Below are 13,562 nucleotides of genomic sequence, written 5' to 3'. Positions count from 1 at the left end.
TCTTATTTGTCAGTTCCACCCATTTGGTTCATTGGACAATCCCTCAGGAATATCCTCTGTAAGTACTGCTGGAATGTTTTCCCCAATCAAAAAAGCCACTCCCACTCCTCTCTTGCCTCCCCTCTATCCTTCCTATAGCATCTGTGCTCTGAAATATTGAGTTGCCCGTCCTGTCCCTCCGTCAGCCATGTTTCTGTTATAGCTCTGATATCCCAGTCCCATGTTCCCATCCATGCCCTGAGTTCATTTGTATTACAACATGTCAGGCCTCATGCATTGAAATAAATGCAGTTTAATTCTTCAGTTTTCCCTCATTGCTGGATGTGCTCTTGCCTGCCTTGTCTATTTAACTTGCTGTCTTTAACTTCTGTACCAGCCTCAACCTTCTTTCTTGCCTCACTACTGCTTAGAGTCCCATACCCCTGCCAGATTAGTTTAAACCCTCCCGACTAGTTCTAGCAAATCTCCCCGCCAGGATATTGGTCCCGCTCCAGTTCAGGTACAACCTGTCCCTCTTGTATAGGTCACTTGTGCCCCAGAAGCGATTCCAATGATCCAAAAATCTGAATCCCTGCCCCTGCACCTGCTCCTTTAGCCAAGCATTCATCTGCCCTATCCTTCTATGCCTACTCTCACTAGCACGTGACACCAGGCAAATCCAGAGATTACTACCTTTTGAGGTTCTGCTTTTTAACTTCCTGCCTAACTCCTTATGTTCATTGTACTGGACCTTATCTCTTTTTCTACCCATGTCATTGGTACCAATGTGTACAACGACCTAGGGCTGCTCACGCTCCCTTCTGAGAATTTTCTGCAACCGCTCCAACACATCCTTGACCCTGGCACAAGGGAGGCAACACACCATCCTGGAGTCTTGCTCATGGTCACAGAAATGTCTGTCTGTGCTTCCGACTAGCGACTCCACTATCACAATTGCTCACTTGGACTTTGCCATGCCTTGCTTTACAACAGAGCCAGTCGTGCTGCCAAAGACTGACTGCTGCTGCTATTTTCCCTGAGAGGCTATCTACTCCCAACAATATCCAAAACAGTAAAACTGTTGGAGAGGAGCTAGCCACTTCCCTACCTCTCCTGGCAGTCATCCATCAAGCTGACTGAGCCTGCAGTGTGACCAGCTCCTTGAAGCTACTATCTATCACATGCTCCTCAGTGCTTCCAACTGCCGTTCCAACTGATCTATGTGGTCTGAGAGGACCCGTAGCCAGACACGCTTCTTGCAGACAAAGTTGCCAGGGATATTTGACTGCTCCTAGATCTCCCACATCTGATTGGAGAAGTATACCACTCTACTGACTGCCATTTCTGCCCCTTCAACAACAAGCAGACTTAGGGACAAAAAAGGTCTCACTTTGCCATTACCTTGTTGCTGTTTGCCCTCCTCAAAAAGCCTGGTATTCATTTAGACCCACTCTTAGATCAAACCAGCAGTACCTTGACCTCAAAGCAAAAATGGCCGGAACAAGACACAGCAATGCTTCCCTCCCTCATTTGCCTAAACTCCCACACTTAGCTCAACTCTGGGTTTTCACTCTTTTGCAGTTTGCACTCCCTGCTGGGAGAGATTTAGGCTTGCTATTATACTATATGGCCTGCGCTGCTCTGAAAGAATTGCTGAATTTACAATAAATTACAAATGAAAGGTTTTTGGCAATATTGGATGTTAATTAACTTTAGGGCAGTGTATTATGTCTGCCTATCCCACAAATTGTAGTAAAATTCTGAATAAGATGTTCAGAAATTTAAGTGTGTAGAAGAATATTTTCTCATTCAGTATTGAGATGAACCTATTGGAGAAGGAGCAAAATTTGACCTCTTGGGAAATAAGGCAGGGCTAGTGATGGAGATGTCAATGGAGGAGTACTTTGGAGCTAGTGATCATTATTCTATTAGAATTAAAATAGTTATGGAAAAGGATAGACCTGATCTAAAAGTTAAAGTTTTAAATTGGAGTAAGGCCAATTTTGATTACATTAGGCAAGAACGTCCAAAAGTTGATTGGAAGAGGCTATTCGCAGGTAAAGGGCAGTTGGAAAGTGGGAGGCCTTTAAAAATGAGATAACGGGAGTCCAGAGGTAGTATGTTCCTATGAGTGTGAAGGATAAGTCTGGTAAGTGTAGGGAATGCTAGATAACTAGAGAAATTGAGGCTCTGGTCAAGAAAAACGAGGAGGTATATGGTGGGTATGGACAACTGAGTTTGAGTGAATCCTTCGAGGAGTATAAGGGCAGTAAGAGTACACACGAGGGAACAAAAACAGAAGTTGCTGGAAAAGCTCAGCAGGTCTGGCAGCATCTGTGAAGATGAAATCAGAGTTAACATTTCGGGTCCAGTGACCCTTCCTCAGAACATCCGGCATTCTGAGGAAGGGTCACCAGACTTGAAACGTTAACTCTGATTTTTTTCTTCACAGATGCTGCCAGATCTGCTGAGCTTTTCCAGCAACGTCTGCTTTAGTTCCTGATTTACAGCATCTGCAGTTCTTTCGGTTTTTATACTCGAGGGAAATCAGGAGGGCAAAAAAGGGGACATGAGATAGCTTTGGCAAACAGGAGTAAAGAGAATTCAAAGAGATTCGACAAATACATTTAGGGCAAAAGAGTAACTGGGGAGAGAATAGGGCCCCTTTAAAGATCAACAAGGCTGTCTATGTGTGGAACCGCAGGAGATGGGTGAAATACTAAACAAATATTTCACATCAGTATTTACTGCGGAGAAGGACATGGAAGCTAGACAGCATAGAATAAAAAATAGTGATAGCTTGAAAAGTGTCCATATTATAGAAGAGGTTGTACTGGATGTCTTAAATCACATAAAGTTGGATAATCCCCAGGACCTGATCAGGTGTATCCTAGAACTTTGTGTGAAGCTAGAAGGTGATTGCTGAGTCCCTTGCTGAGATATTTGTATCATTGATAGCCATGGGTGAGGTGCTGGAAGACTGGAGAATGGCTAATGTGGTGCAATTATTTAAGAAAAGTGATAAGGAAAAGCCAGGGAACTACAGATCGGTGAACCAGACTTCAGTGGTGGGTAAGTTGTTGGAAGGGATTCTGGGTAACAGGATCTGCAAGTATTTGGAAAAGTGTGAACTGATTAGGGATAGTCAACATGGCTTTGTGCATGGGAAATCGGATCTCACTAACTTGACTGAGTTTTTTGAAGAAGTGATAAAGAAGATTGATGAAGGCAGAGCAGTGGACTTTGTCTATATGGACTTCAGCAAGGCATTCAACAACGTTCCACGGGGTAGACTGGTTAGCAAGGTTAGATCACATGGAATCCAGGGAGAGTTTGACAGTAGGAGACAGAGGGTGGTGGTGGAGGGTTGTTTTTCAGGGTGGAGGCCAGTGACCAGTGGTGTGCCACACGTATTGGTGCTGGGTCCACTGCCTTTTGTCATTTATAGAAATGATTTTGATGTGAATATAAGAGGGATACTAAGTGAGTTTGCAGATGACATGAAAAGTGGTAGTGTAGTGGAGAGTGAAGAAGGTTATCTCAGAGTACAGTGGGACAGTGATCAGATGGGCCGATGGGCCGAGGAATGGTAGCTGGAGTTTAATTTATTTAAATGTGAGGTGCTGCATTTTGGTAAGGGAAATCACGGCTGGACTTACATACTTAATGGTAGGATCCTGGGAAGTGTTGTCGAACAAAGAAACCTTGGGGTGCATGTTCGTAGTTCCATGATGGTGCAGTCACAGGTACACCGGGTAATGAAGAAGGCATTTGGTACATTTGCCTTTTAAACAAAGAACAATACGTTTCGCCTTTTCATATGAAAACTTGACTTCGCTCACAGGAACCATATTCCTTTATTCCCTTCCTGTTCATGCATTTGTCCAGGTGTTTCTTGAATGCTGCTATTGTGTCTGCTTCCACCACCACCTCTGGCAGTGAGGTTCCAGGCACTTTCCACCCTCTGTGTGGAAAAACTTGCCTGTCCCATCTCTTTTAAACTTGTCACCCTGCACCTTGCGCCTGTGTCCCCTAGTAATTGACCCCTCTATCCTGGGAAAAAGACTTGTACTTTCCATCCTTTCCATGCCATTCACAATCGTAGAAACTTCTATCAGGTCACCCCCTCAACCTCCTGCGTTCCAATGCAAACAAACACTGTTTATCCGACCCTTCTTCATCGCTAAAATCTCCCATACCAGGCAATATCCTGGTAAACCTTTTCTGTACCCTCTCCAAAGCATCCACATCTTTCTAGTAGTGTGGTGACCAGAACTGTACACAATATTCCAAGTGTGGCCTAAATAAAGTCCTATAAAGCTGCAACATAACTTGTCTATCCTTATAGTCAATGCCTCTTCCAGTGGAGGCAACCATGCCACAGGCCTTTCTTACGGCCTTATCTACCTGCGCTGCCACTTTCAATGATCTTTGGACCTGCACACACCCAGATCCATTTGCATATCAATACTCCTAAGGGTTCTGCCATTCACTGTATAATTTCCACCTGTACTTGATCTTCCAAAATGCATCTCCTCACATTTGTCCAGATTAAACACCATCTGCCATTTTTCTGTCTATGCCTCCAACTGATCTGTATCCTACTGTACTCTCTGACAATCTTCCTCACTCTCTGCAACTCCAACAATCTTTGTATCGTCCACAAACTTACTAATTAGACCAGCTACGTTTTCCTCCAAATCATTTATGTAGACCACGAACAGCAGAGGTCCCAGCACTGATCCCTGTGAAACACCACTAGTCACAACCCTCCACTCCGAGAAGCATCCTTCCACTGCCACCCTCTGTCACCAATGACTAAGCCAGTTCTGTATCCATCTTGCCAGCTCACCCCTGATAGCATGTGACTTCACCTTTTGAACCAAACTGCCATGATGAATCCTGTTGAAGGCTTTACCGAAGTCCATGTAAACAACATTAACCACTTTTCCCTCATCAATCATCTTCGACACTTAAAAAACTCAATCAAGTTAGTGAGGTACATAGAAACATAGACAATAGGAGCAGGAGGACGCCATTCAGCCTTTCGAACCTGCTCCGCCATTCATCGCGATCATGGCTGATGATCCAACTCAATAGCCTAATCCTGTTTTCTCTCCATAACCTTTGATCCCATTAGCCCCAAGTGCTATATCTAGCCACCTCTTGAATACGTTTAATGTTTTGGCTTCAACTACTTCCTGTGGTAATGAATTCCACAGGCTTACCATTCTTTGGATGAAGAAATATTTCCTTATCTCCTCATCTCCTTCCTAAATGGTCTACCTCGAATTCTCAGACTGTGACCCCCTGGTTCTGGACACACCCACTATCAGGAACATCCTCCCTGCATCTACCCTGTCTAGTCCTGTTAGAATTTTATAAGTGTCTATGAGATCCCCCCTCATTCGTCTGAACTCCAAAGAAAACAATTCTAATCTAGTCAATCTCTCCTCATGCGCCAGTCCCACCAACCCCAGAATCAGCCTGGTAAACCTTCGCTGTACTCTCACGAGAGCAAGAGCATCCTTCCTCAGAAAAGGAGATCAAAACTGTACATAACATTGGAGGTGTGGCCTCAACAAGGCTCTGTATAACTGCAACAACACATCCCTGCTCCTGTACTCAACCTCTGTCAACGAAGGCCAAAATACCATTTGCCTTCTTTACCACCTGTTGCACCTGCATGCTTACCTTCAGCAACTGGTGCACAAGGACACCCAGGTCCCACTGCATACTCCCTTCTCCCAATTTATCATCATTCAGGTAATAATCTGCCGCCTTGTTTTTTGCTTCAGGAGTGAATAACTTCACATTTATCCAAATATACTGCATCTGCCATTGATTTGCCCGCTCACCCAACCTGTTCAGGTCATGATGAAGGATCTCTCTATTCGCGTCACAATTCACCCTTCCACCCTACTTGGTACCATCTGCAAACTTTGAGATGTTACATTTTGTTCCCTCAACGAAGTCATTAATATATTGCGAATAGCTGGGGTCCCAGCACTGATCCCTGTGGCACCCCATTAGTTACTGCCTGCCAATTTGAAAAGGACCCATTAATTCCAACTCTTTGTTTCCTCTCTGCCAACCAGTTTTCTATTCATCTCCATATAATTCCCACAATCCCACGTGGTTTAATCCCGCACAGTAATCTCTTCCTTCGGATGATTGTCAAACTCTTTCTGAACTTCCAAATATACCACATCGACTGGCTCCCCATTGTCAACTCTACTAGTTACATCTTCATGACCTCTCCCACACAAAACCATGCTGTCTATCGCTAATAAGTCCATTTGCTTCTAAATACGTGTAGATCCTATCCCTGAGAATCTTCTCCAATAATTTCCCTAATACCGATGTAAGGCTCACAGGTGTGTTATTTCCTGGATTTCCGGTTTGTGTTTTGGGAGCGGATTTCGCAGTCAGCAGAGTTGTGAAGGATATAGTGGAAGAACATCGCTGGTGATAAGCAGGAGGAAGACCATCCAATCAGAGGGTGCTGAGACATCACTTGTTTACATTCTGAGAGCAGACTTCACAGTCACTGTGGGTATTAAAGGTATCGTGGAAGAACCTGCCGTTAAAGAACGTTTAAGCTGTAGTGTTTTCAACCTTCCTTCTTCCTCTAACCAAGAACATCGTGAGATGAAGGTCGGCAGTGAGAGTTCCAGTAGGGAAAGGAGCATGAGCCTAAACAGCTTCTAGAAACTGTTGGTGATTAGCAGGTACACTTTGAGAAATTGTTATCAGAGCAGAGAGCATCAGAAGCTTCAATTCAGTATTAAAAGTATTTGACATTGTAAGGATTAATTAAGGTAAGGGGGTAGGACATGGCAGGAGAGCTCCAAATTGTATTTTGCTCCTCTTGCTCGATGTGGAAAGCCGGGCACGTTTCCAGTGCCCGGGACCTATGTGTATGCAAGAAGTAGCTCCAGCTGCAGATCCTGGAAACCCGAGTTTCGGAGTTGGAGCGGCATCTGGGGACACTGGAGACTTCGAGGCTGAGAATATCATGGAATGGACATATAGAGGGGTGGTCACATTGTAGATACAGACCCCACAGGCAGGAAAGGAATGAGTGACCACCAGGCAGTGCAGGAATCTCCTGTGGCTATTTCCCTGCAAAACAGATATACCGTTTTGGATACTTTTGAGGGGAATGGCCTCTCAGGGGATAACAGCAGCAGCCCAATTCATGGCACCGTGGTTGGCTGTGCTGCAGAGGGAGAAATAGGCATAGAAATTCTATAGTTGTAGGGGATTCAATCGTAAGGAGAAGAGATGGGTGTTTCTGTGGCCGCAAATGAGTCCAGGATGGTGTGTTGCCTGCCTGGTGCTGGGTCCTGGATGTCTCCGAGTGTTTGCAGGACATTCTGGAGGGGGAGGGTGAACAGGCAGTTGTCATGGTACACATTGGTACTAATGACATAAGTTTTAATAAAAAGAGATGAAGTCCTAAAAGCAGAATATAGAGGACTATATAGAGGACTAGTTGAAATTTAGGACCTCAAAGTTGTTATCTCGGGATTATTACCAGTGCCAAACACCTGGCTGAAAAGATAACAAAGTGTGGACCTGGAGGAAAGCAGCAGGACAAGCAGCATCAGAGGAACGGGAAAGCTGACGTTTCAGGTCAGGACCCATCTTCAGAAAGGTGGGGGTGTGGGCGGAAGGAAAGGGAGCTCAGAAATAGAGAGCGGAGGGGTGGGGCTGTGGAAGGTAGGTGGGATGATAGGTGGGTGCATGTAGTCAGTGGTGGGGATTGGTCAGTGAGGTGGGTGGAGTGGATAGGTGGGAGAGAAGATGGACAGGTTGTGTCAGGTCAAGGAGGCAGGGATGAGAGGGAGGGTTGGTCGGGGGTGGGGAGATTGGGAAACTGGTAAAATTCACTTTTAGGCCATTGGGCCGTAGTCTCCCGAGGCAAAAAGTGAGATGCTGTTTCTCCAGTTTGCAGGTGACGTCATTGTGACACTGGAGGCGGCCCAGGATGGACACGTCACCCAGGGAGTGGGAGTGGGAGTGGGATGGGGAGTTAAAATGTTTTGCGACTAGAAGGTGGTGTTTGTCGCATATGGAGCACAGATGCTGTACAAAATGGTCTCCGAGTCTCCGTTTGGCCTTACTGATGTAAAGGAGGCCACATCGGGTGCGGCGGATGCAGTTGACCAAGTTGACGGATGTGCAGGTGAACTCATGTCTGATGTCAAAGGTTTGTTTTTTGCCTTGAATGGAGGTGAGGGGCGAGGTGTAGGGGCAGGTGTAGCACTTCCTGCGGTTGCAGGGAAAGGTGCCGGGGGTGATGGGGTTAGTGTGGAGTGGATGAGAGAGTTACAGAGAGAGTGGTCCCTATGAAAGACAGATAAGGGTGAGGAGGGAAATATATCTTTGGTTGTGGGGTCGGATTGTAGGTGGCGGAAGTGGTGGAGAATGGTACGTTGGGTGCGGAGTTTGGTGGGGTGATATGTGAAGACAAGGGGGATTCTGTCTTTATTTTTGTTTTTGTTGGGGGGGAAAGTGATGTGAGGGCAGAGGTGTGAGAAACACAAGAGATGCGTTGGAGGGCATTTTGAATCACCAGAGGGGAGAAGTTAGGAAATTCAGCATGTCTATAAGGTCCCTCACCAACTTCTACAGATGCACCATTGAAAGCATACGTCCGGGTGCATAATGGCCTGGTATGGCAACTACTCTGCCCAGGACCGTAAGAAACTACAGAAGGTGGTGTGCACAGCCCAGACCATCACAGAAGTCAACCTTCCATCCATGGACTCCATTTATACAGCTTGCTGCTGCGGAAAGGCAGCCAACATCATCAAAGACCCAACGCACCCTGGTAATGACCTCTTACAACCTCTTCTGTCAAGCAGAAGATGCAGAATCCTGAACCCATGCACAAGCAGGTTCAGGAACAGCTTCTTTCTGGCTGTTATTAGACTGATGAATGGACTCTAGCTTGAAATAATGTAACCTGTATGCCTCTAGGTCTTTTTGATCTGTACATCCTTTGCTTGCTGTGACCTGCCTGTACCACTTGTAAACAAAGCTTTTTCACTGTATTTTGGTACACGTGACAATAAATAAATCAATCAAATCCACATTGGACATGTGGAAGTATTTCAAATAGCAATTGTTAAGAGTTCAGGAGTGGCACGTTTCTGTTAGAATGACGGATAGGTATGGTAAATTACAGAACCTTGGATGGCCAGGGATGTTATGACTTTTGTCAAGAAGAAAAAGGAAGCATATGTAATGTCTAGGAGGGTGGGCACTGACAAGCCCTTGAAGTATATAAGGAAAGTAAGATAGAACTTAAACAACGAATTAGAAGGGCTAAAGGGGATCATAAAAAGTCTTAGCAAACAGGATTAAGGAGAATCCCAAGGCTTTTTAATACATATATAAAAAGCGAGAGAGTAGCCGGGGAAGGAGTTTGCCCACTTAAGGACAAAGGAGGGAATCTCTATGTGGAGCTAAAAGAGATAGGTAAGGTCCTAAATGAATACTTTGTGTTGGTATTCATCAAAGAGGACGCATTGGTGGAGAATGATCTTCGGGAAGGGAGTGACAAATTTCTAAGCCAAGTTGCTATTAAAAAGGAAGAGGTGTTGTATGTCTTAGAAAGTATTAAGGTAGATAAGTCCCTGGGTCCTGATGGGATCTGTCCCAGAATATTGAGGGAGGCAAGGGAACAAATTGCTGGAGCATTGACAGACATCTTTTTATCCTCTTTGGCCACAGGTGAGTTTCCAGAGGACTGGTGATTAACCAATGTTGTCCCATTGTTTAAGATGGTATTGGTCAGTGCATTGAGTAAAGCAGTTAGGAGGTCATATTTTGCAGCTATACAGGACATTGATTAGGCCACTTTTGGAATGCTGCATTCAATTCTGGTCTCCCAGATGTTGTTAAACTTGAAAGGGTGCCGAAGAGATTTACAAGGATGTTGCCAGGATTGGAGGGTTTGAGCTGTAGTGAGAGGCTGAATAGGGTGGGGCTATTTTCTCTGGACCGTCAGAGGCTGAGAAGTGAATTTTTGGGATTTATAAAGTCGTGAGGGACGTGGATAGGTTGAATGGCCAAGGTCTTTTTCACAGGGCAGGCAAATCCTAAACTAGGCTGGTACAATTACAACATTTAGAGACACAGAGTTTTATGGCATGCAAACAGGCCTTTGGCTCAACATACTGCCCAGTTTTCACAAGTAATTTAGTGCCATTTGCCTGCGTTTGGTCCATATTCCTTCATCCCATCAATGTACCTGTCCAAATGTTTCTTAAATGACAAAATTGTGCTCGCTTCCACCACCACCTCTGGCAGCCGATTCCAGACACTCACCACTATCTGGGTGAAAAAATTGCCCCTTTGGACCCTTTTGTATCTCTACCCTCTCATCTTAAACTATGGCCACTAGTTTCAGACTCCCCTAACATGGGGAAAGCTGTTGGCGTATCCAACTTATCTATGCCTCTCATGATTTTGTAGATTCCATTAAGGTCACCCCTCAGTCTCTTGTACTCCAGGGAAAGAAAAAGTCCCAGCCTATCCAGCCTCTCCTTATACCTCAAAGCATCCAGTCTAGGTAGCATCCTAGTAAATCTTTTCTGCACTCTTTCTGGTTTAATAATATCTTTCCTATAGTAGGATAACCAGAACTGCACGCAGTATTGCAAATATGGTCTTACCAACATCTTGTACAGCTGCAAAAAGATGTCTCAACTCCTATACCAAAAGGCATCTGGACGTGTACATAAATAGGAGGGGTTCAGAAGGATATGGTCCAAATGCTGGCAAATGGGACTACATTAATTTAGGATTTCTTGGCGGCTTGGGCAAGATGGACTGAAGAGTCTGTTTCGGTGCTGTATGGGCAGCATGGTGGCTTAGTGATTAGCACTGCTGCCTCACAGCACCAGGGACCCGGGTTTGATTCCACCGTCTGTGTGGAGTTTGCACGTTCTCCCCATGTCTGTGCGGGTTTCCTCCCACAGTCCAAAGATGTGCAGGGTAGCTGGATTGCTTATAGTGACCAGGGATGTTTAGGTTAGACTGGGAAATGCAGGGGTAGGAGATGGGTCTGGGGGGGATGCTCTTCGGAGGGGCAGTGTGGACTTGTTGGGCCAAATGGCCTGTTTCTACACTGTAGGGACTCTGGGACTCTAGGACTCTAAGATGTTTAAGTTACATTCTTTCCTGTAATACGATTCATTCTAACATGGATCATAGCACCATTTTTCCTCTCAATAAAGATGTCTGTAATTACCAATTAACCAATTACTATAATTATCTGCTTCCAACAATGATACTGCCAGGGTTGTTTGCTGTTTTCAGTCCACACAATCAACAAATTTTGCATTTATTTGTGATGGAGATGCAAGATATAGATTTAATTCTATTTTGATAGCTTTACAGCAGCCATTAAGGATATATCAGTGTACATCTTGAGGTTATTCATGATTTAAGAATATATGAGCATCAACATTTTGCAAGAAACACAATCCCCACCCTTGATGTACTTTGCTTTTTATACTCTATAAGCCAGCAGCATCTGTAATCCGTGATGGAGAATGAATTTCAAAAATATTTTGAAGTTGATATGAATATTCAATGCATGGGGAAACCATTTGCTCAAATGTCTGATACTGTGGAATTAAACAAAATGTAAATGTTTGGAATATTCAGTGACAAATATTAACTATTTCCCACATGTGCAGATATATGGGAGGACATCGACCAAGCAAGATAATGAGACTTGTGGATAAAATTACAAAGTCAAAGTATTTCCAGAAAGCCACAGAAACAGAATTTATTAAGAAGAAAATTGAAGAGGTTTCAAATACACCGTTACTGTTAACAGTAGAGGTTCAGGAGTGCAAAGGAACATTGGCTGTGAACATTCCATCACCACCTACTGACAGAATATGGTAAGGGCAAGCAGTTACAAATTTTACTGGAATTGCCCCCTGGTTCTGTGAAGTATTAACAGCAATTTTATGAGCAGCCATCCAGTACTACATTAACTCAGGAGTGATATATTTTATGCAATTTTAAAGTGATAGGATACCTAAATTTGTAATAAAACATAGGCTGGTGGTTAGCACCTGGTAACACCGGAAGTTTTAAATTTCTCAGTTCTATGGTTGTGTCCCATTGCTTTTTGATCTTCTCTGGACTTTAAGTTTCTCCTTGAAGCATTAGCGGGTTTGTTATTTTGCTTAAAAGCCTTTTAAGTTGACTAATGTGATCTATCATTCTTGTTCAAAGGTATGGTTTCCGTACGCCACCACACTTAGAGTTAAAAGCTCGTCCCAAATTGGGTGAGCGTGAAGTTACTATTGCACATGTAACTGACTGGATTGAAAAGAAACTGGAACAAGAGTTCCAGGTAAGAAATTAATTGAGCTTACCTGAATTTTGCTGTCAATCCATGTTTCTGACTGTTCATTTTCTATTCTGTATTCTCCCCTGTTATGGAATTAAAAATGACAGCAAATGAGGCTGTTTGTTTCACTGAGTCCATGCCAGCACTTCAGAGCCAGTCAGTTGGTTTCAATCCCCCGCTCTTATCTCTGTAGCCTACAAATGTATTTCCTTCAAGTATCCATCCACCGACTTCAAAGGCAGCAACTTCCAAGTCATTATCACTCACATCTTTAAAACAAAAAGCTCTTCCTCATATTCTGCACCCCTTGGCATCTCTTGCCCAAATAATATATCTATTTCCCTTGGTCCCTGTCCTGTCAACTCGTGGGAACAGATTTTCTTTGGCTACTTTACCCAAACACTGTCATTATCGTGTACACTTCAATCAAATCTCCCCTCAAATTGCTCTTTACTCCATGGAGAACAGCTTTGTAGCTGATAACAAAGTGTAGAATTGGAGAAACACAGCAGGCCAGGCAGCATCAGAGAAGCAGGAAAGTTGACGTTTCCGGATGGGACCCGTCTTCAAACAACTTCTTCAAGGTGGTATTCTTGGAAAAGGCTTTGCAGTGGGGTTATAATGCTTGCCCACCTTGAAGTTGTCTGAAGAAAGGTCCCGACCCGAAACGTCAACTTTCCTGCTCCTCTGATGCTGCCTGACCTGCTGTGTTCCTGCAGCTCCACACTTTATTATCTCTGACTCCAGCATCTGCAGTTCTTGCTATCTCTGAGTGAGTTATAACCCCACTGCAAAGTCTCTTCCAAGGATGCCCACCTTGAAGAAGTGGTCTGAAGAAGGATCCCAACCCAAAACATCAACTTTCCTGCTCCTCTGATGCTGCCTGGCCTGCTGTATTCCTCCAGCTCCACACTTTATCTCTGACTCCAGCATCTGCAGTTCTTACTATCGCTGAACTTTGTAGCTAAATTGTGTCATCACTGAGCTATTCTGGTAAATCCCTTCTGCATCCACTCATAGACTCTAACTTCTTTCCTAAAGTGTAATGTTGTTGTAACAAATGTACATAAGAGATGTATGTCAATTTTTATTCATAAATAGGATCATCTTTCAGTAAATAACTCAAATTGTTTTTAAAATGTGTTACCTGAGGCTCAGACAGTAACAATAGCCTCTTAAGCAAGGCACTGAAGGTAAT

General features: G+C 44.2%; 1 protein-coding gene and 1 long non-coding RNA gene across 3 annotated transcripts in view; one reads left to right on the top strand and one right to left on the bottom strand.

The window, feature by feature from the left end:
- The window catches only part of LOC109929496 (testis-expressed protein 2), a 136,436-nt gene that overhangs the window by 119,251 nt on the left and 3,623 nt on the right, over positions 1 to 13,562 (top strand). Inside the window, exons 9-10 of the mRNA XM_048610819.1 lie at positions 11,697 to 11,906; positions 12,247 to 12,367. Of these exons, the coding sequence (XP_048466776.1) occupies positions 11,697 to 11,906; positions 12,247 to 12,367 (331 nt within the window). The remainder of the gene's footprint in view (positions 1 to 11,696; positions 11,907 to 12,246; positions 12,368 to 13,562) is intronic.
- The window catches only part of LOC125485853, a 53,185-nt gene that overhangs the window by 37,642 nt on the left and 1,981 nt on the right, over positions 1 to 13,562 (bottom strand). For both annotated transcript variants that reach the window (XR_007264562.1, XR_007264561.1), the window contains one exon: positions 12,390 to 12,447. This is a non-coding gene — a long non-coding RNA (uncharacterized LOC125485853). The remainder of the gene's footprint in view (positions 1 to 12,389; positions 12,448 to 13,562) is intronic.

Source organism: Rhincodon typus, chromosome 23 (genome assembly GCF_021869965.1).
Source record: "Rhincodon typus isolate 14 chromosome 23, sRhiTyp1.1, whole genome shotgun sequence".
Classification (NCBI taxonomy): Eukaryota; Metazoa; Chordata; class Chondrichthyes; order Orectolobiformes; family Rhincodontidae; genus Rhincodon; species Rhincodon typus.
The sequence above is the reverse complement of the archived record's forward strand: the minus strand, read 5'-3'. Positions and strand labels throughout refer to the sequence as shown.